The 23,279-nt window shown below is 39.6% G+C and overlaps 1 protein-coding gene across 2 annotated transcripts in view; it reads left to right on the forward strand.

Moving 5' to 3' along the window:
• The window catches only part of LOC117360823 (transmembrane protein 182-like), a 164,316-nt gene that overhangs the window by 23,078 nt on the left and 117,959 nt on the right, over positions 1–23,279 (forward strand). Inside the window, exons 4-5 of one of the 2 annotated variants that reach the window (XM_033945271.1) lie at positions 297–434; positions 17,795–18,798. In XM_033945271.1, coding sequence (XP_033801162.1) covers positions 297–434; positions 17,795–18,024 — 368 coding nt within the window. In that variant the 3' untranslated portion in view covers positions 18,025–18,798. Of the gene's footprint in view, positions 1–296; positions 435–17,794; positions 18,799–23,279 lie in introns of those variants that run through there. The other variant, XM_033945272.1, reaches the window with a different exon arrangement.

The raw sequence follows: 23,279 nt of genomic DNA on the forward strand, positions 1-23,279 counted from the left end.
TAAACTAATGCACTTTTGTAAAAGGTCGTCTTAATTCCTTAAATATATTTTTCAACTGATGTGAAACCTTTTACTAAGGTGCACTAACTGATTTAGCGCGCGCTAAATGCTAACGTGTCCATAGAGTATAACGGGCGCGTTAGCATTTAGTGCATGCTACATCGGTTAGCGCTACAAAGGACCCCCTTAGGTAGCCATTGCTAAATAACCTGGACCCAAAGGACTGAGGAAGACTGAATTATGCGGATTTACTTGTGCTTTAAGTGTGTAACTGTGTTCTCTTTCAATCGCTTTAGTGTTCAGAGGCTTCTGGACTGCATTCATTATCCTCGCTGTTGCTGCCAGCATAGTGGGAGGATTCCTGTTGGTATTTGCTGTACCCTTTGTTAGCGCTCGACTCTATAAAGTAGGAGGTGGATTCTTCATCACTTCTGGTAAGTTGCCAAGTCTCAATAATTGGATGCAGCTCGATCCTGGAATGTCAAGCCTTGAGTCAGTGTGTGCAAAGGGTAGAAGCTATATAATAACATGAAAGATTAAAATGAATGAGCTATGTTAAATTATGCGTGAGATTTTAAATACTGAGTTTAGAAGCCAGGTTTTTTTTTTTTTTCTTCTTCTGTAAAAATTAACTTTTGTGCTCAGTCAAGCTTTGGAAACAGATTAATATAAGCATAAATAATTTTATCTTTCATAAATTTCAGTTGTCTTTTCTTCACTTATAATCTAGCTAGTAATTATGAGATATAAATGCTTACAAGCAGGATGGTTCAGTCTGATGGTGGTTATTGAACTTGAAGGGACTTCTGTCAGTATTCTCCGTAGCACTGAGGTAGATTTAGTTGTTTTAAGAACAGGAAGAAAACAATACCGCATAGCAATGTGCAGAATCACAAATCCAGAATCAGAAATAATCAAACACCAGCTACACAGTGTCAGATACCACATGAATTAAAAATCACTGCAGAATAATCCATTTTCCCTTTTATAATTTTTTTCATCAATTTTAAGCATAGCAGTGGGTACATTTTAAAAAGTTTAAATGAGGATAAAAAAATGAATCAATTACAATTGAATCCACCCAAGTGGATTTTTATCTATAAGGTTGATATAATAAAGTATGTTTATTTATTATTATTTTTTTTTTCAAAAAGGTGAATTGCACAAAAATACCCTGGAACCCAGAAAATGCTAAGGTTTCAAGACCAGATATTCAGCCAGCGGCAGCGGTAATTTGCTGACCACTGGAGATTCAACGCTGGGTCATGTCCGGCACCTGCATTGAATTCCCAGTGGTGAACGTATAGGGAGCTAAGTGTGATATTCAGCACTTTACTGGCTGTGGGTTACTGCATATAGGGCCCCTTTTACCATGCCATGTTAGCGAATCTGCTGCGAAAACTGCACCAAACTCCACTGAAATTGAATGGGCTTCGGTACTTTTGCCGCAGCAGACTTGCTACTGTGGTTTTGTAAAAGGGGCCCATAGATAGGACTGAAGGAAAAGGGGATAGAAGGGTATAGATAGAGGGGTATAGATAGAGGATTAAAAGAGGCCCATAGATAGGACTGAAGGAAAAGGGGATAGAAGGGTATAGATAGAGGGGTATAGATAGAGGATTAAAAGAGGCCCATAGATAGGACTGAAGGAAAAGGGGATAGAAGGGTATAGATAGAGGGGTATAGATAGAGGATTAAAAGGGGCCCATAGATAGGACTGAAGGAAAAGGGGATAGAAGGGTATAGATAGAAGGGTATAGATAGAGGATTACTATACAGGTCCTAGACCTGATGGGCCGCCGGGTGAGCGGACTGCTGGGCATGCTGGACTTCTGGTCTGCTTATACCTATTATGTGATTAACCAAAACTGGTTCAGTGCTGAATATGTGCACTTAACTGACCAAGTGCTGATTCCACTCCCACATGTTGGATTATGTGGTTGTGTGAACCAATAAAATTATTTATTGATCTTCAACATTAAAGCAAACTTCCTAAGCACTATCAGAGTGGTCCGGACCACTTTTACTAATGGGCAAAGGGGGCAGCTGCCCCAGAATTCTGGCCGAGGCTCAGAATTACCCATTGGCAAATTTAACGCCAAGGACTCCTTTTACAAAGGTGTGCTAGCCGTTTTAGCGCGCGCTTAGCGTGTGCTAAAATGCCACACATGCTGGCCAGTACCGCCTCTTTTTAAGCAGGCGGCAGCTTTTCGGCTAGCGCACGCTAGAGCGTGTGCTAATCTTGTGCGTGCGCTAAAAATGCTAGCGCACCTTCGTAAAAGGAGCCCCAAGTTTGGTATCTCATTATCTGTAGTTTTGAAGTTTATTCAGGATTTGATATCTTGCCTATTGTATAAATACGTCTAAGAGGCTAATGAGCTAGGGTCCTCTTTTACCAAGGTGTGTTAACTGATTAGTGCGTGCTAATTGATTTAGCGTGCGCTAAACGCTAACACGTGCATGCTAGTCTATGGATACGTTAGCATTTAGCGCATGCTAATTCGATTAGCGCACCTTAGTAAAAGAGGGGGGTAATTCTTGGGGAGAGGGTGGAATATAATAGTCTAGACATGACTGTGAGGTAGAGAGGTGTTTCAGTAGTAACAATCTTGAAGAGGAGCAGTAAGATCTTATATGTTATTTGGTGCGATATGGGGAGCCAGTGAGCTCATTTGAACAGAGGCGTGACATGATCATATATGCAATGGCCTGTGATTTGTTTTATAGTTGTGTTTTATGGCGTTGTTTGTGATCTTTTGTTCTAATGCCTTCATAAATGAATTATCTCTGTTTCCTCTTCCCTCCCCATGTGGTTCTAGCATTTCTCCCTCTCCTTCCTCCCTCCCCCTCCCCCACTATCCTTTTTTTCTGTGTGTCCTATTTGGAATGAGTTATCTCTTTCTTTGCAAGCTGAGAGATCATATAAATGCTTTAAGGTGCTGCTAAAGACTCACTATTATAAAACAGCTTTTGGTTCTTCCCTTTCTGATTTAAATGCTGCTGATCAGTGGGATGTCTTTAACTTGACTACCCGTGTTCTTTTCTTTATATTATTTTTTGAATGTTTTTTATACTGCTGTAGAGTATATAGATTTTATTATTATTAATTTTTTTAAATTTAGGTTGTATGATTGTGTAATTTTGAGTGAGTTGGGCTTTCCTATTTATTTTGTAGTTCTTTTCTGATTTTGTTTTTTAATTATTGCAATCCACTGTGTTCTTGGTAAAATATAAATATCTTTTCCATCACTGGTAGCAATTCAGACAGGCTACCTTCTGCCTGCATTGGAGCCTTTCCTCTGGCACATCCCACCTATGCGGAAAAAGAACATTGTGTTGCTGCTGGTGACAGCAAATAAATGTGGAAGACTATGGAAAGGGGGAATAGGGATGGAAGGGAAAAGGAAAGATGCTTGAACTACATGGGGGTGGAGGGGTGGAAGGGAGGGGGAGAGAAACAAAGAGAGAGACCAGATTGGAGAAAGGGAGATATTCCAGACTGGGGTAGGGGAAAGACAGGCAGAGATGTGAGGTGCTGGAAGAAGGGAAGAGATAGGGGAGAAAATGAACATGGAAAGAGATTAGAACATAGGGCATAGGGACCATAGGGAAAGACCATAGGGACAGGAACAAAGATGTTCAATGGTGGATAGGGATAGTGGAACACAGAAGGTATTGCTGGAACAGAGACAGATATAGAGAAGCAATGCTGGATAAGGGGGCAATAGGGACAGAGAAGGGCAATACTAGAAAATGAGAGATCGAGACTAAGAGGAAATACTGGAAACAAGAGAGATAGGAACACAGAGGGGCAATGCTAGAAAATAGAGAAATGGGGACACAGAGGGGCGATACTGGAAAAGGGGGTAAATAGGAGACAGAGGCAATGCTATAAAAGGGAGAAATGGGGGATAAAGAGGGACCATGCTAGAAATTTGAGAAGATGAGAACACAGAGGAATAATACTGGAAAATGGGGTGATGGGAACATGGACAATGCTGGAAAATTTATTCTATAACACTGGGGGCACAAATCCCACAGTACACCACCCAAAAGGGGTGGGGTCACCATGGGAGAGGTAAGGGATGGTTAGGGGTGTTACAAACATTTGTGCACAGTGTTATGGAATAACAGGGATGGGAATTACACTTGATTTCAGCAGGCGTAAGTTCCGGGTGCAAAAATGGGAGCTACGTTCTGTTCTGTGATGGGCACTCAGCCTGGAGCGACTATTATAGAATAGTATTGAGTGCCATGTTTTGAGCGCCATTTACGGAAGCAAGCCCAAAGTGGGTAGATGCTGGAAAAGAAGTAAATTAGGGATGCTGAGAGGGAAAATCCTGAACGTAGGAGGAGGATAGGGGCAGCAGCATAGAAGGGAAATCCTTGACAGGATATAAGGGGAGAAAGATGATTGATGAGAGGCGTGGATCTGAAAATGCCAGAGTAGTAGAAACAAGAAGCAGACCACAGAAAGCAAAAGATGCAGAAAGCAGAGAATTTCTTGAAGAACAGATCAGTTAAACTTATGAACCTGATGGCCACATTTCACCTAAAAATAGGCTGCGCAAGGGGCTTAGAACTGGAGCAACAACAAAGAACCCCCCCCCCCATCAAAACTCCACTAAACAACAGGAAAAACTACAAACAAATCCCTGCAGTAAAAACTGGCAAAGTGGAGTTAATGAACTGGAAAGTCCCAGGTTTATTGACAACAAATAATAATAATAATTAAAAACAATGATTAAAAACAGTACATACAATTATAAATGTCACTGATCCAATGAGAGCCGCAAAAATTGCTGGCAATTGTAGCTGGCAGAGGTCTAAAAAAAGCAGCAAAAAGTCCCAGACATAGATCAGTGCAACTGGTGACAACTGAAGATGGAAACTCCAAATGTAGCAAATGGTGATACTCATCATTTGATGTCCATTTCACTGTTACACCATTTGTCAAGTGGATTTGCTACATTTGGAGTTTCCATCTTCAGTTGTCACCAGTTGCACTGATCTATGTCTGAGACTTTTTGCTGCTTTTTTTAGACCTCTGCCAGCTACAATTGCCAGCAATTTTTGCGGCTCTCATTGGATCAGTGACATTTATAATTGTATGTACTGTTTGTAATCATTATTTTTAATTATGATTATTATTTTTATTTGTTGCATGTAACTAGAGGAAATCCATGAAAGACACAACAGGGATCTACACGACACTGTTACAGCTATAAGCCCTTGACACAGTCTATTTTTAGGCAAAATGTGGTCATATCAGACATATATGTTGAACTGATTTACTCTTCTATATATTGTCTGCTATCTGCATCATTTGCTGTGTATGGTCTACTTCTTGTTTATACTGCATGACATATGGGGATGCAGAAGGAAAAAGGATGGTGGGCATGGAGAGAGAAGAAATGACAAATGGACAGAAGACCTTGCAAAAAGCAAAACAGGAGAAAAGCAGAAAGGAGACATTGGGACCAAAGTGAAGGGAAAAATAAAATGCTCAAACAACAAAGGTAGAAAAAAGTATTTTATTTTGAATTTATTAACTGGAATATGCCGGCTTTTATAAATGCACTTTTCTGTTATCTTGCATTCCAGTTTCTATTTCACTTTTTGCTCTTTTTGTCCCTTTATCTTGGATTGCTTATGGATTGTCTCTTGCTAGGAAGCACTCAACGATTCAAGCTTTCTTTTCCTTCAGCAAAGGGAATAAAAAGAATTAAGAAACTCAGTCAATCTTTTGTTTTCAAACTAACACAACTATGGAATGGAATGCCTTTTATCTTAAGGGGTTCCGGCTCTTTTAGATTCTTTTGTAAAATTCTAAAAACTAATATGTTTGCAAAGAATTTTGGAAACCATCCACATTAGTCTTTTTCTTTTGACTTAATTTCCTTTCGCCTTTTTTCTGTATCTTTTTAAATTATTGTTAACTGAGTCAAGCTCCTTATTTGGTTAAAGACCTGGTATACAAAGCTAGGTTTTATCTTAGTATTAGTTTAGTTTATTACTGATCTTTGCTCCCTTATTTCATATTTATTATGGTCTGTCTATATTTTCTACATGTGGCCAAGGTGTGGTATTCTGCAGGTATGTAGCTTTTGTGTAGAGATCTGTAGCAGTCTCATTTGTCCTGGGGGTTTTTTTCTTCTTCTTCACTAGGCGGTGTTTTAGGGCTCCTTTTATTAAGCTGCGCTAGTGATTTTAGAACGCGCTTAGCATTCACTACAATTCTGCGCGCGCTAGTGGCTAATGCCTCCATTGAGCTGGCGTTAGTTTTTCCACGTAGCACGGGGGTTAGCACGCTTGTGCTAAAAACGCTACCGCAGCTTAATAAAAGGAGCCCTTAGAGCCTGGTGTAATATTTACAGTGTTACTTGTTCACTGATAAGGTTGCTGCTCTTTGAGTTCTGGTAGTTAGTGCTGTTATGTTTGTGCATAGCATTTTGCAGTGTGTGTGTGTTTGTGTGTGTGTGTGTGGGGATTATATTATACAAAGATTCAGCATTCCCACTGGGAGATCCCTCTGAATGAGTACGCTGTGCAAAAGATCCTACAGCCATTTCCTACCTCAGCTATGGAACCGACTACCCACATAGATCAGGTCGCTAGACTCACTAATGACCTTCCGCAGAGCAGTAAAGACCTTCCTCTTCCGCCAATCGGGCCATTAAAAACTGCCTCCTCAACTGCCTTCTCCTAGTATTCTTCGTTATGACCAGTCTGGTCTCTGTGATTGTCTACTGTAACCTATCTGTTGTCATGACTAGTCTGTTTTCAAACGATTGTGAATGTCTACTTGTAACCCGTTCTGAGTTTCTGGGAGAACGGGATAGAAATCGAAATAAATAAATAAATAAATATGTTGGCCTTATTGATATCACATCAAAACATTAATATAATTTTAGTGTGGTAAAATATGAGTAAGGGTTTTAGAACATTTTGCAGGATCTGATGTATGTTGTGGTGGTTACTTTTATAGCAGACTTTTGTCTGATTAGATTTAAATTATGAGACCCTGCCTCTTGAGGGGTCTTTAAATACAGTCGAATTGTTTCCATAAATTTATTGATTGATTTATTTACATTTCTTATATACCGCTTCAGTTTGAAGTAGTGTACATTCAGATACTGTAATCTAATAAACAAATTTAACAAAAAAATTTTAAAAAGATATGTGTTTGAACTAACTGAGTTTAAAATACATAAGATGTCATCAATGATTCAGAAATCCATTATACATGTATTTGAAGGAATTACTTGCCCTTCCTTGGGCTTCAGTCCATTTACCACCATTTCAAATTTATACATTTACCCCCCTCCCCCCTTTTACTAAGCCATGATAGAGGAATTCTATGAGTGTCGGAGCATTTAGTGCTCCGGGCCAAGTTCGAAACCTGAACCATGGCTGTATTATTTAATTTGATTTTGTATGTGATTTTTGTTCCTCGCTTAGATTTGTGGCTAAGTGGGTTAAAATAATTTTAAATAAATAAATAAAATAAGAGAGCCTTAATGCACTATGAGAAAAACCTTACTCATTGACCTTCAGTTTCATTTATGGGGTGGGTTACCCTTGGCATCTCTGCAATCTGGTCCAGTATATTCCTTCCCTCCACTACCCTGTGTCTAGCAGTTTCCTTACCCCCCTCCCCTCCCCTCTCCATGCCTTCCAACTGCATTGTGAAGTCATGAAGCTCTCAGACAGTGAGCAACCTGAGGTTCATGAGGAACCTGTTGACTTTGCAGTTTCCAATCTCATGAGACAGCAAAATCGACAAGTTCTTGGAGGGGGAAGATGTGTGTGAGAGAGAATAGGAGATGGGCTGAGGGTGGGCGCAATGTAAGAGAAAGAAAGACAGGGGTAAGTGGGATGTGATAGAGAAAGTGAGATGCAGATGGGCTGCAGGCAAGTGGGAGAGGTGAGAGAGAAGGCAGCTTGACTGCTGGCCTCCATAGAGATGAAGGCATGATCAACTGATACTTTTTTAATCCACTTTCATTCAGTTGCCTAAGAGAGCTATGTACTGCATATTTACTGAAGTTTGCACTGTTTAATTTTCTTTTTCACTTTATTCTTCAGCTTATGATACTTTTTATTAATTTAGATATTATGAAATGTATTATCTGCAGCTATTTTGCAGTCTTTTTGCATGTTTTCTCACAATTAAGGAATCAGGCCCAGTACTAGCCCTGCCTCACCTACAATAATCTCCCAAAACAGTTGAGCCACTAACCACCTATGCAGAGTGAGCACCAATCCTCCTTCTTTTCCCTTGGGTCTGTTTCTTCTCTCTGCTGCAAATCGTGATTCTACAAACTTTGTTGTGATTGCTGGCAGCAATTAGAATAGGCCTTCTTTTGGCCAGCCTTTGGGTCCTTCCTTCTAATGGAACTTCTTTTTGTAGGAGGGATGTAGCAGAGGGAAAGCCTTGAGGAAGGTAGAAGAAGCCTGGGAGAATCGCTGCAGAGACGAGAGAGACCAACCTGAGGGAAGAGGGAGGAAAGGTGATAGGTAGGAAAAGATACTGGATATCTCAGAAGGAAATGGGGGTTAGGATGAGGTATGACAGTACCACAGTGGGAAAATGAGGGAAATGCTATACAGTATACTGTATAGGGAAAGGAAGAGGGGAGACAGACTGCACATATAGGGAATAGAGGAGGGGAGAAATGCATATGAAGGGAAGAGAGAGGGAAAACTAGATAGATTTGAGAAGGAGGCAGAAAAATTGAAGAAAGGTGAATATGAAAGATCACTTCCTGCTTTATGTCTATTTGGCACTGAAGAAGAAAGTAGGTGAGAAAAGATTTAGCAAATGGAGGGGAGGCCCTAGAAACAGAATTAAAAGCACAAAGGAAAGCAGAACCAGAGATTGGGAACAAGATAATTAGAATAATAAAATCACTAGAGAACACAAGTCGGAAAAAATGAAATAATTTTCAGTTTAGTGATTGAATAATGTTAGTGTTGAGAATATACTGTATATCCGTTGGCTTTATTTTGCACTGTATGGGAGACCATGCATTTCTTTCTATTTCTCTGGTGTTTCATGACATGCAAAATCCAGTACCTCTGCTTTCAGTTTTTGTCTGCATGTTTTTTTGTGGTTTTCTATTTTGTGTCAGGTGAGAGTCTTGTTCTTCACCTGCAACTGAGGTGAAGGATTCTACTGGCATGTGGTGTCTTTGTAGGAATCTGTAACAGTCCATCTTATTCCAGTTTCCCAGTAGTAGGTATATTGGTGCTTTTCATAAGTGGGTTAGGGCTATAATAATAATAATAATAACTTTATTCTTCTATACCGCCATAGTCAGATGACTTTTAGGCGGTTCACATCGAAGAGGGTTGGACAATCAGCGAATTACAGAATGCAAAAAGTGAGGGTACAACATATTACACAAGTAATAGACAGAAGGAAAATATAAATTTATAAATTTAGTGTGGCTTCTGTTTAGGAGATGAATCTGTCAAACAGTACGGTTTTAATTGCTCTCCGAAAGACGCCGTAGGTAAGCATGGCTCCATTGATGTAGTTACCCAGCCAGGACTGCTGCTTCTGCTGTTTGCTTGCTTGAAACATGAAAGACCTGTCCAAAAAGGATTTGTATTTGCAGCTGGTGATCCTTGGGTATGCAAATATGTTACAGTTTCTAGTTGACCGTGTGGGGTTATGTAGTACAAAATGTGGTAGAAGATAGGAAGGCGCTAGTCCCTAGGCCTGCTTGAAACAAATACAGGCAAACTTGAACATTATTTGTGCCTCATTGGCAACCAGTGTAACCTTCTGTAATAGGGGCTAATGTGGTCGTTTTTATGGTTTGGTAAGTTACCCTATATAGGTTTTGAGTGTCTTTTTGAAGGTTGGTTTTTTTTTAACTTTTTTTTTGCAAAGTGTCTGGCCTATTTGAAATATAAAATTGCCCAGGACCGGTAGGGTCTCCACATTTGGTAGAGTAGTGGTGGACATACCCAGCCAGTCGGGATATCAGGATATCCACAATGAATATGCATGAAAGAGATCTGCATACAATACCTTCTTGGTATACAGACCTATCTCAAGCATATTCATTGTAGATATCCTGAAATCCCAACTGGCTGGGAGTGCCCTAAGAACTGAATTAAGAAGCACTATGGTGGAGTCTCCACCCAAACAAAAACCCATTTACTTTAAATGAACCTATTTATTTTACACAAAGCACCTGGCAGTGGAAGGAGCATGTGGTGTTCCTGAGATGATTATCATAATCTGATTATATTTTGTGTGGCCATTTGTAAGTGGGGTAGTTTCACTGTTGGGGAATATGGAGTTGCATTGGAACTTGATTCAGGGTACATATGGATAGTTTCTTGTGGGTTTTATTTTATTTGAGTATTGGGTGAGAGGGTGGGGAAAAATTTAATTGTATATTAATGTCTGAAAATTTATTGTGCTTGTCTTGTGATATTTTATGTATATGAACTACTTGTTGCATAATTGTAGTTTGAAAATATAATAAAGATATTAAAAAATATAAACCGGCCAGATACCTGTGATGGTCGGTATACCAAATTATAAGTAAACTTGAAACTTAATATAAGGACATTACGTCCATAGGACTTTTTATAGATGTGTTTTTATTCATGTGCTCTTATATTTATTTTGAATTTATAGAAATAAAAGTTTGTTTGTCCCAAGGTTGATGTGTTCTATCCCACTCCCCACATGTTCTCTCTTTGTTGGATTTTACGTGGGGTTTCTGTTCCTTTCACTTTGCTCTATATTTCTTCTGGTCTCGCACCATTATATCACATATTTTTTAAGCGGGAGTTAACCTGATTGGCAGGTGCTAAGGAATCTATGCTGCTGGATTAGGTAGAGAAGCACTTGAGTGCCATGTATTGAATTGAAGACATTCCCCCGCTTTCTAAAAAAAAACCCCTAGATGATTATGCAAAATAACCCCATCTTTTACAAAACCATAGCACAGCTTTTAGCACTGGCCTTGGCGGTAAAAGCTCCAATGCTCATAGAATTCCTATGAACGTCTGAGTGGCTACCACCATGGCTGGCGCTAGAAACCGTACTACGGTTTTGTAAAAAGGGGTGGGGGTGGGCTGGGGTTAAATGTTTATATGTCGGTTTATGCATGTCTCAGATGCAAATGGCCCTTTTAAAATGACCACCTTACTGTATGTTACATTATTTTTTCTGCATTCTGCATTTAAATATACTTAAAAGACCACAAATGCAGAAAAAACCCCTGCGGAATTCATGAAAATGAAACAACCCCTCCAACTTCAACATTAAAAGGGAAGCAAAGTTAACTTCTAATTTTACCTCTGTTTTAAGTATGGAGGCTGTCTAGTCTGTGGAGTGCACTTGTAGCTAATTGCTTGTGAAAGTTGTTTTCAGTCTCATATGACTGGCAGCATAACTATAGATTAGGCTTTCATATGTCAGATTATCTTTCTCACAGAATATGAATGGTGACAAATGCAGCGTCTCTTCTGGGCTCACCACGTTTTGGCAGCGGCCTCAGCTATGATCGCTGCTCATGCCACTTAGGGGGTGTAGCTATCAATGTTAACTGCTGTTAAGATGTGATATTTTACCACCAACTTGTGCCAATGCAGTAAGACCTAATTATTAATAACTAAGGTTAGCAGTAAAATAACATGTCTTAATAGTGACTCACATTGATGACTTCCTTCTTTAGTCTGTTCTACGCAGGGACTCACATTGTCCTTTGTGGAATCTCAGCACAGCAGGAAACCTACTTTTTTGTTCACATCTTTTCTGCCGGGTGAAACTCTCTTCCCTGCTCTTGACTTGGTTAGTACTGTACTCCTGCCATTGTGTAAAGGGGGATTGAGTTTTTATACACTACCTTTCTATGGTTACAGTCAAAGAGGTTTGTATATTATTATATACAGGTAGTTATTTTGTACCTGGGGCTTTGGAGGGTTAAGTGACTTGCCCAGAGCCACAAGAAGCTGCAGAGGCAGTGGAACCTGGTTTCCCTGGATCTCAAGCCACTGCTGTGCACAGCAGATGGACTCTTGCAGCTCGTATATTCTAGGCCCTTGTTATAGATGAACAGATCCTTTTCTTCACACTCCTTCCAGGTAGAAAGCCCCTTTTTTTCTCAGACTGACAAATAGTCTTGGCCTGTAGCCAAAATCTCTGTAGAGACATCAGGCATATTGAATTCAGACAGATGGGGCAGCAAGTTAGTACCCAGCCCTATCAAGTTAAAGGCACATACCCCTTAGAGGTAAACAGTTAGAATGTATTACAAAAAAACCTAGGAAGAACAGTCTCTCTCAAACTATGTGCCATGGCACAATGGTGTGCCCTGATGAGATTCCGGGTATGCCACGAGAGATTCCAGAATTTTACTTTATTTTTAAAAATTCCCCTCATAAGTATACACTAGAATAGATGAAATGTACGTCACATACACAAGAGTCTGTCAATGTTATGAGCATCTGTGTGCGTAAGGATACAACTGTCCAGACATGCATCATTCTTTGACATGATTATCAGTTTTAGTTTTAGGCCCGCTTTTACTAAGGTGCATTAACCGATTAGTGCACGCTAATCAATTTAGCACACTCTAAACCAGGGGTGTCGAAGTCGGTCCTCGAGGGCCGCAATCCAGTCGGGTTTTCAAGATTTCCCCAATGAATATGCATGAGATCTATGTGCATGCACTGCTTTCAATGCATATTCATTGGGGAAATTCTGAAAACCCGACTGGATTGCGGCCCTCGAGGACCGACTTTGACACCTGTGCTCTAAACGCTAATGCGTGCATGTTAGACTATGGACGCGTTAGCATTTAGCACGTGCCAATTCGATTAGCGCGCGCTAATCGGTTAGTGCACCTTAGTAAAAAGAGGGGGTTAGTTTTTATGCAGTAGTTTTCCTAACTTCAGCAATAAACCAATCAAGGCTTTGTTTTTGTTTGGATCTTCTTATCTTTGCGAAATTGGATTTTCAGCTCTGAAGGAAATTAAATTGAAAAAAAAAAAGAGAATGACTGCAGATGGTAGATGATGAAATGCACATTTGCTTGTCGACTATCGAGCCACAGTTTAATTTGCACTCAAAAACAAGCATATCCATTGCATTGATTAGCAATTCTAAAATTCTATCTACTTTACCTTCTCCTTTGCAAAGCCGTGCTAGCATTTTTAGCACTGGCTGCTGCGGTAATAGCTCCGACACTCATAGAATTCCTATTAGCATCTGAGCTGTTACCACAGTGGCCAGCGCTAAAAACGCTAGCGTGAATTTATAAAGGAGGGGGTTAGTTTCACCCTTGTTACAATTACCCATACGTGGAGGGGCATAATCGAAAAAAACATTTAAGTCTCTTTTTGGCCTAAGGTGCTAGGCGCCCAAACTAGGCAGCAGGGAAATGTCCACTCTGAAGAAAAATGTCCAAAATGTGTTTTTTTATAAGAATAATCTACTGTATGTTCAGGCATTTAATTGCACAGACCGCCACTATGTCTACCTTTAAGTCTTATTTCAGAAAAAAAATTTGCTCAAATCCCAAACACCCAAAACAAGACATTTTAGGCATGAGAGGCATCAGTCCTTTGGCTAAAACCATGATTCTCTAACCGGCATCTGTCATAAACGCCAGTTAGAGAACAGTCCCCCCTCAGAAATGATCGCGGCAGGAGAGATGACCAGTCCTGCCTGTCCGGAACCTGCTGTCACCCCCCCAATGATCAGGGCAGGAGAGATGTCTAGTCCCTCCTGCCGAAACTTGCCATGACCCCCTTGCAATGATTGCAGCAGGAGGGATGCCCAGTCTCTCCTGTCGCACTCCCCACCAAACCCCCAAAAGTTTGCTAACAGGAGAGATACCCAATCTCTCCTGCCGACACCCCTCTGAAAGTTTGCTGGCAGGAGGGATGCCCAGTCCCTCCTGCTGACACCCCTCACCCTCCAAAAGTTTGCCGGCGGGCGAGGCTTAAAATCCTGAATATTGACCCTATTGGAAACAAGATGTTGTGTTTGAGTTTTCAAGATCATAGACATTCCTTTTCCATATATCAAAGGCATAGTCAGGTTTCTGATGCCCTGAAAATAATCAGATTATTATTCTGACCAAAAGGTACCACAATCCCACAGAAAATAAAAAAATATCAGACTAAACCTAGGACATCTAACACCCTTACAGTCCCTGGATCCCTCAGACTAGACTAACCATCTATCCTTCAGCACTCTCTCAAACATCAAACCTCCTTCCCTACTGGATCTACTTAAAGTCATCCAATTAATAAACATCTCCAATAACCCAACAGAGACTATTCCCCCATCAATCCTAAAAAAATTCTTCCCTACCTTTGGTCCATTCATTTTGAAAATGATAACCAAGAGCCTTTCCTCCAATGTCGTCCCAAAAACCTGGAAATCTGCTTGTCTTCTTTAAATTAAAAAAACAAAATTCAGATGAAAGTCAGCCAGCAAATTATCATCTAATCGCCAACCTTCCATTCATCGCCAAACTTACAGAAAAAATAATACTCAACCAGCTTACTGAATTCCTTGATAAAATCAATGCTCTTCATCCATACCAAATTGGCTTTTGTTCATACCACTCCACAGAACTATCTCTACCTGGTCTCACTTCCATTATCTACTACTTCCACGATCATCGTAAATCCATTCTTCTTATTTCCCTAGATTTGTCAGTGGCCTTCGACACCGTTGATCATCACCTCCTTCTCAATCGTCTCAAAAACTGCGGTAACACAGGCTCCGATCTCATGTGATTCATTTCTTACTTCGAAGATCGCAATTTCAAAGTCCACTTGAAAGAAATGACTTCATCACCAATTAATCAAACCTATGGTGTTCCCCAAGGTTCAATTCTCTCCCCTTTACTTTTCAACATTTTTCTAGCTCCTTTTCTCACTCTGGCCCAGTCTATTGGATTCACAATCTTTGCATATGCAGATGACATCCAACTTCTTCATCTCGTTGATCCCGCCAATACTCAACATATACAGGAAATAAACTCAAAACTGGATAAAATCAGCAATTGGCTTCGAACAAACAAATTTTCTCTCAACATAAATAAATCTTGTGGTATAATCTTCACGATCAGAAACAACAAAACTATAAACAGACAAGTTTCCATCGAATCTTGACTAATACAAATGGAATCCAAATTAAAATTGCTAGGAGTCATCCTAGACAAAGATTTTACCTACCACGATCAGATAAGCTCCGTTATAAAAAGTTGTTTTTACAAACTTCATCTTATCCGCTCCTTAACTTCTATTCTCGATACCGCTGCTATTATAACACTGATTCACTCATTGGTCATTTCTCATTTAGACTATTGCAACTCTCTATATAATGGGATCCCCCAAAAGGAATCACGTTGTCTGCAGCTTATTCAAAATACGGCAATCAAACTCATATATAAGGCAGGAAAATATGACCATGTCACCCCTCTTCTGCGAGAAGCACACTGGTTACCCATCTCACATCACATAGTAACATAGTAACATAGTAGATGACGGCAGATAAAGACCCGAATGGTCCATCCAGTCTGCCCAACCTGATTCAATTAAAATTTTTTTTTTTTCTTCTTAGCTATTTCTGGGCGAGAATCCAAAGCTTTACCCGGTACTGTGCTTGGGTTCCAACTGCCGAAATCTCTGTTAAGACTTACTCCAGCCCATCTACACCCTCCCAGCCATTGTTGGTTTTAAAAATCTTACCATGTATTGGTTCTGAGCACCTTCTTGGTTCAAAGGTATTTTAAATTTTATTTTTGGTCCCTTTTTTTTGTTTTGTTCTGGTTTTCAAAATCAAACATACGTTTTCAGCCTTTCTCGATAAACTTATCATTCCCTACTCTTCTCCATGGACCCTAAGATCAGCTGACCAGAACCTATTGACTGTCCCCCAATCAAGGAACTTTATTACACAAGAAACACTAATTTCTCTGTTACAGCCCCAACCACTGTTCCCTCTAAGCTGAGCAGGTGTCCTCCAGCTGCATTGCTACCACTAGGGGGTGGAATATTTTCAGTCGCTAAGGACAGGTATGTTCCCTGGAGTCCTGCAGAACTTGCCTGTCCCTCACAATTGAAAAATGTGACAGTAAAACAGCACCCTCTATTGGTGAGACTGTGGGTGGAGGACTCCTGCTCAGCTTAGAGGGAATGCCATGCCATCTCATCTTCGCCAAGAAAACTCTCTTGATAAATTCAAAAATAACCAAAAAATTTCTTATTTCAAGACGCACATCATAGTGCTTGACAATTCCCCTCTCCAATAGCACTTCAGTATACAAAAAGAAATGCTTTTAAGAAGCAACACCCTCTCCTGGTATCTTTCCTCCCCCCTCTTCCCCTCATTTAGTCAGTATATTAAAATGTAAATAAACTTGGGGGTCCTTTTATCAAGCCGTGTTAGTGGGGTTAGTGCGTTGGACATTTCATCATACACTAACCCCCGCGGCAAGCAACAAAGCTATTTGAAGGGTGGTAGATGCGTGGAACAGTCTCCTGGTGGAAGTGGTGGAGACAGAGACTGTGTCTGATTTCAAGAAAGCCTGGGATAGTCATGTGCAATCTCTTAGAGTGAGGAAGAGATTATGGTTACTGCGGATAGGCAGACTGGATGGGCCATTTGACCTTTATCTACCATCATATTTCTATGTATCTAAGAGGATAAAATAAATAAGATAAGACAAGGAAATGGAGGTAGAGAAAGTAGAGCAGTGAGAGGGAAAAGAGTTAGAGAGAGAGAGAGAGAGAGAGAGAGAGAGAGAGAGAGAAGGAAGCCAGAGAATCCCTGAGATGGAAGGAGGCCAGAAATACGTGTAGAAATGGAATTATTATGGATCTTAATGGTCATTCCTCTTCTCCCCAGTGCCAAAACATGAATCCCATCCTGGCATTTCTACCTCCCCACACACAGAGGGGAGGCAAGAGAGAAGGAAAGATGCTAGCCTGGGATTTTGGTGCCCTTTATCACCATCACTCTGGGCCAGGGCCAGGGCCTCACCTGGTTTGTAGGTCGATTCAGCTCTGATTATTAGTATGTTAAAATTCCGACAGCTCATCTCTTAACTGATATTTTAGCATGCATGTCAAATTTTTACCACACTCTCCTGTGGAAATAATAGATTTACACCATTTCTGACGTGCATTAAATATATTCAAATCTCAGAACACCAGGTGATGAAAGAAAGTTGTGTGTGTATTTGGGTGAATAGGTGTTTATGAGCAATTGCTCTAAGTGGAAATGACGGTGTTAATAGAACTTTTTTTGGCAGCTCCTGCCTCCCCTATGCAATTCAAATATGTTTTTTTTTACAAAAATGTTTTCTGCTATGTATCTCCTGTTTCTTCTTTTACAAGAGCTGCTATTTTGCACAACCACAATATTTTTTGGCATTCACACTCCAGAGGCCAAAATAAATTAAGATGAAGCCAGCTTCCTTTTAATTCAGTTTACTGCTACATATAATAGTGCTGTGCAGGATACCACACTGAATTATCAGTTCTAATTTGCAGTCCAAGCAATAAAGGTGATAATAAAGACCAGGATGCATAATAATGACACATAACACATGGTAATAAAGACCTGGACACAACACAGAATGGGAGAAGAGTCCTAGTGAAGCAGGCTCCAAATCGGTTGACTGGTATTCCTTTATCGAACTAACTGTATCCTTCCAGCACACCTTAATGTGTTACTTGGGTTCAGATTTACAATAGGCGACTTGCCTGGGTTTTTCATTGCTATTTTTTTTTTCTCCCGCAGGAGGGTTGTTTCTCGTCCTTATCCTTCTGTTTGTCATGTGGAAGGAGCTTGCTGCTGATCTCCAGAAGTACATTCTTCTTGACAGAAGTGAGAAATGCATGGCGAGCCCCCACGTTAGCACATATTATGGATGGTCATTTATGTTTGCGGTGGCTGGCGTGCCCCTAGTGTTACTCTCCGGGTTTCTCTTTTATTTCGTGGGTCGAAGCATTCAGTTAGCCCAGAAATAAAGATCCCGCATCTCTGAGGAAGATGAGTGAATCAGAAATAAGGGCACAAAACAGTGCATAGGCTGAACATTTTATATATCTGTATTGCTACAGTTATTAGTATATATAACACTGATAAATGGCCCAAAGGAAAACATACTTGAGAACTACTCCATCATTTTACAAACAAGAAAGAATATAATGATAATAATAAAAACCCAGGCCTCTGCTATCTTTGCAGTTCATTTTTATCAATTAATTTACAGAAGGAAAATGTTTCCAGTGCCTGATACCATTCATTTCTATAAACTATAAGAAGAAAAAAAAATATTTTTTTTTCCTAATGGAAATCGATGTAAAGATAATCTATTTGTCAATCACTTAAAGGACTAGAATTTTGCGCTCTCTGCAATTTCTAAGAATGCTTTAAATATACTTAAAAGACTACAAATTTAGGGGTCCTTTTATGCTAAGACATCCTATGGGCATCATTTAGCGTGTACTAATCTTTAGCGCGTGCTAAATCAGTTAGTGCACCATAGTAAAAGGACCACTTAACCAGATAAACTGGTACACTTCATTTGGGCGTCTATTTTGTAAAGGTTTGAGATAGGCAAAAACCAAAACAAAACTTTACAGGATTAAATTTTATTGCAGCTCTAGTACTTGAGCAAGCATTTTTGCTGTGAAGAAATGTAATGTGGCTGCATATCACCATATGAGGGGCTACTGAAAAGTTCTCAGCCCAACCAACAAAGTTGGGGCAGTCTTCATCGAGGGCTATACTGTACACTTAGGGCCTCTTCTATCAAACTGCGCTAGCAGTTTTTGGCACAGAGAGCCATGCTGAATGGCCCGCGCTGCTCCCGACGCTTGTAGGAACTCTATGAGCGTCGGGAGCAGCGCGGGCCATTCAATGTGGCTCTCTGCATTAAAAACTGCTAGCGCAGTTTGATAGAAGAGGCCCTTAGTCCAGTGATTTTCAAGTTTTTTTTCTAAATTTGATTCAAACCGCCTATAAAAAAAATTTCTAAGCGATGTACATTACTAAAAAAAAAAAAAAAAAAAGGGGACCTAGTAACATATAAGAACAAACATAAATCTTGACTCACTTGAGGCTTAGGGAAAGGGGTCTGAATTACAATATGTTATAGCAAAGGAGAACATGAAAGGTTAGAACATTTAGGTGGGGTTTGGAGTAGCCAAGAAAAGGGCTATTCATGGGGGTTTGTAAGATTAAGAATGAGCAAAACAAGAATTTAGTTGCCCCTTTGAAGGCATCTCTATAAAGGAAACTTTTCAGGGAACCCTTATACCTATCGGAGCAAAAAAAAAAAAAAAAGTAGAAAATCACTGGACTGTGTATAACCCTCGATGGAGACTGCTCCAACTTTGTTGGTTGGGCTGAGAACTTTTCAGCGGCCTCTTGTTATCTATGAAGCAGAAATATGGCAGAACAGAGACATCAATTAACCCATTTGGATAGATTGCTCAGTTCATGAAACTACTTTTCATGCATGTTTAAATGACCTGAAGAGCTTGTGATTTCTCTCTGAATTTGTGCCAAAAGAACTCTTCCCACTTCCAGTGTGGTATAAAATCCTCATTGATTGGGGTGCAAAGTTGAAATGATCTTGCTTGAGTATAGTGATCTGTACATAAATATTTGTGATACTGCTGTAACATTAAACACACATGATAGGTTTTAGTCAGATGCATTAGACCAAATGTTCTGTGTTGTGCCTCAGTACTGTGCAGTAACTCACATTAAGGCCCCCTTTTATCAAGCTGCAGTAGAGCATTTTAGTGCTGGCCGGCGAGGTAAATGCTCCAAAATTTACAAAGACTTGAATGAGCGTCGGAGCATTTACGTCACCGGCCAGCACTAAAACGTTCTACCACAGCTTGATAAAAGGGGGCCTAAGTTCTTTCTTTTACTGAGAAATTTGTATAATTACACACAAAACACCCCTATATAAATGGATAACTGCACAGCAAGCCAAAAATTTAAAAAAGTAAACTACAGGCGGGGCTGGCACTGTGAACACCAAAACCTATTCAAAATATATAGAATTTTAAGTTTTAAATTTATGTGGACCCTCAGTGTGAGGTTCTGAGTCCTGAAGAACAGGAATCCCCTAAGGAACCGTTCTATCCAATTCAATCCAACCCAATTCTTAGTTTTTCTATACCGGGTCATTTCCAAAAGGGACTCGATCCGGTTCACAGAATTAACCCAAAAGGGTAGGCGAAAACATAATTGGACAGGAAGGTCAACTATTACAATTCCTTATTCATTAGTTAAGAATTTCTTAAACAAATACGTCTTCAAAGTTTTTCTGAAGCATGTCAAAGAAGAAAGGAGTCTGATTTCTGAAGGGAGGTCATTCCAGATTTTTACCAAGGCAAATGCCATAGAATGGGAAAGCCTACCTAAAGTTTGAATGCCCCTAATGGAGGGGAATACTAATTTAAATTTATGTATTCCTCTAGTAGAAAGGGGATGTTGAGAATTAAAAGAAAAAGTAAGTAATGGGGAAAAAAAATCCCATTTAAACTTTTGAATACAACACTAGCACACTTAGGGCTCCTTTTACGAAGCCGCGCTAGCGGTTTTAGCGTATGCAGCCTTTTAGCGCGTGCTAAACCCACGCTATGTGGCTAGAACTAACGCCAGCTCAATGCTGGCATTAGCGTCTAGCACGGCCGGCAGTTTAGCGTGCGCTATTATGCATGTTAAACCGCTAATGTGGCTTTGTAAAAGGAGCCGTTAAATTGAACCCTCCAATATACTGGAAGACAGTGCAATGCCCTCAATAATGGAGAGACATGATCATATGTACTCTTACCAAAAGTTAATTTGGCAGCTGTGTTCTGAATAAGCTGCAATCTCTTTAAATTCCCTTACTTAAACTGATGTAAAGAGAATTTGCATAATCCAGATGAGCTAATATAATAGCCTGGACCAACATGGCAAAATGATGTTGTTGGAAAAAGCAACGCACCCGCCTCAACATCCGTAAACTAAAAAAACATTTTTTTGATACAGTATTAATTTGATTAGTCAAAGAAAGGGTAGAATCCAAAACAAACCCAAGAATTCTGGATGAATATTCAATCTTCAAAGTATCACTGGAATTTAATCGTAGCAGAGAAGGTAAATTATATGCAATAGGGCCAAACCACAGAAGTTTAGTTTTGGTGGTACGGAGGAAGCCCAATCGTGAAGTCTAGAAATACAAGAATTAATATCTGCTGTTAAATTGACAGTGATGGATCCATATCAAGTAAGATGAAAATATCGTTGGCGTAAGTAAAAATCGATTCAGAGGTGAATAAATTCAGATATTTTAATGTCATCATATATATATTAAATAATATGGGGGACAGTGGAGACTCCTGAGGTACTCCACAAATGGGAGGCCAAGATGGAGACAATTTACCCTCAGCATGTACTTGATAATATCATAATTTCAAGAAACCGTTAAACCAGTTCAGAACTCTTTGATCTAAGGCGATATCAGTCAAAAGTTGCATTAAGATATCGTGATCAATGACATCAAAAGCTGCAGAAAGGTCAAATTGTAACAAAATAGCACATCGACCATGGACTAGAAAATTCTGAACTTTTGCTACCAATGAAATAAGAAGTGTCTTAATACTATGGTTTGGACGAAATTCATGTTGGAATGGAAGGAGAATGGAAAATTTTTCCAAATAATCCGAAAGTTGCCTTGAAAGAATGGATTCCAAATATAAAAGCACACTTTTATATTTAAGTGCTACTTCTGCTACTATTGTTACGGGGGAGCTGCTACTGTGAACTCTATGAAATTTAAGAATATTTTGTAAAGATTGTGTAAAGATTATTTAGTTATAAAATTTGATTCATTTCTACTGCTTTTCACTCATTCACAAAATACATACACATGTGAACACATGTAGTTAAATGTGGTTAATATCTAATGAAAAGTATGTTAAGGAGGTATTTTCCAGTTTAATTGAGCACTAGAATGGTTCCATAGAGGATTCCTGTTCTTCAGGGCTCAGAACCTCACACTGAGGGTCCACATCAGTTTAAAACTTAAAATTCTATATATTTTGAATAGATTTTGGTGTTCACAGTGGTAGCCCCGCCTGTAACTTACTAAACTTACTTTTTAAATTTTGGACTTGCTGAGAAAGTTGTATAAGCAGAATTGTTTATATAATGCTTAGAAACATATGGTAAACTCTGGAAAAGAATTGCTTTTATGTAATTTGTACTGTACCCATAGATGGCACAGTACACCTGATAAATAAATGTAATATGATATCTACTTTGCAGATTTATTAGAGGGATTGTATATTTATTTGTGACACTGATTGTGATTATAATAAAGAAACCTATAACCTGATTGTGATTATAATAAAGGTTATGGAACAAAGCTGCACTTAACAGAAATTTAGAATTCTCCTATGCAAGGAATGCAGAAATCACTCATAACAATAACTGCACCATATCACATTCTGGGTTTCCTTACCAAATGAACTATACTCAATTGCATGAAACCTCCCTCTGAAGGTGTGACTGTACCCAGTTGCACCAAAGGTTTGTTGTCAGGTGAAGCATACCCAATTGCACCCAAGACTCAGGTGAACCATGTCCAATTGCCCTTGGGAAGGGCGTGTCTCACTCTGAGTGTGTCTGATTGAATCACACAGTAGGATGCCATTTCCAAACCACGTGAAATTGCAATCTAATCTCCTTTAAAAGGCAATACTGCATATATTACTGCCCATATGCCTATCTGAAGACTTCCTGTCCTATTTTGAGAGGTAGTTACTAAGTTGTGATACAATAACACATTTTGCAACAGTGATATTTACCCTGGGAGTCACTAACCTGCAGTGCAGTACCTTAGATTTGTGACTCTCAGAGTAAATATCAATTTGCATTGCTGCAGCCAGGAATATCCCCTGGATTCAATTTTCTATATTATACTGTTCTCTCCAGGGGAGCTCAGAATAGTTTTAAATTAATTTATTCAGATACTCAAGCTTTTTTCCCCCTATCTGTCCCAATAGGCTCACAATCCATCTAATGTACCTGGGGCAATGGGGGGATTAAGTGACTTGCCCATGGTCACAAGGAACAGCATAGGTATGAACCCACAACCCCAGGGTACTGAGGCTGTAGCTTTAACCACTGTACCACTCTTTCCCCACTATATGAGGCATTAAAATATTGGCATGGATCCATGATGCATATGCAAAAAAATTTGCAATAAGCTATA

This window comes from Geotrypetes seraphini, chromosome 5 (genome assembly GCF_902459505.1).
Source record: "Geotrypetes seraphini chromosome 5, aGeoSer1.1, whole genome shotgun sequence".
NCBI classification, from domain to species: domain Eukaryota; kingdom Metazoa; phylum Chordata; class Amphibia; order Gymnophiona; family Dermophiidae; genus Geotrypetes; species Geotrypetes seraphini.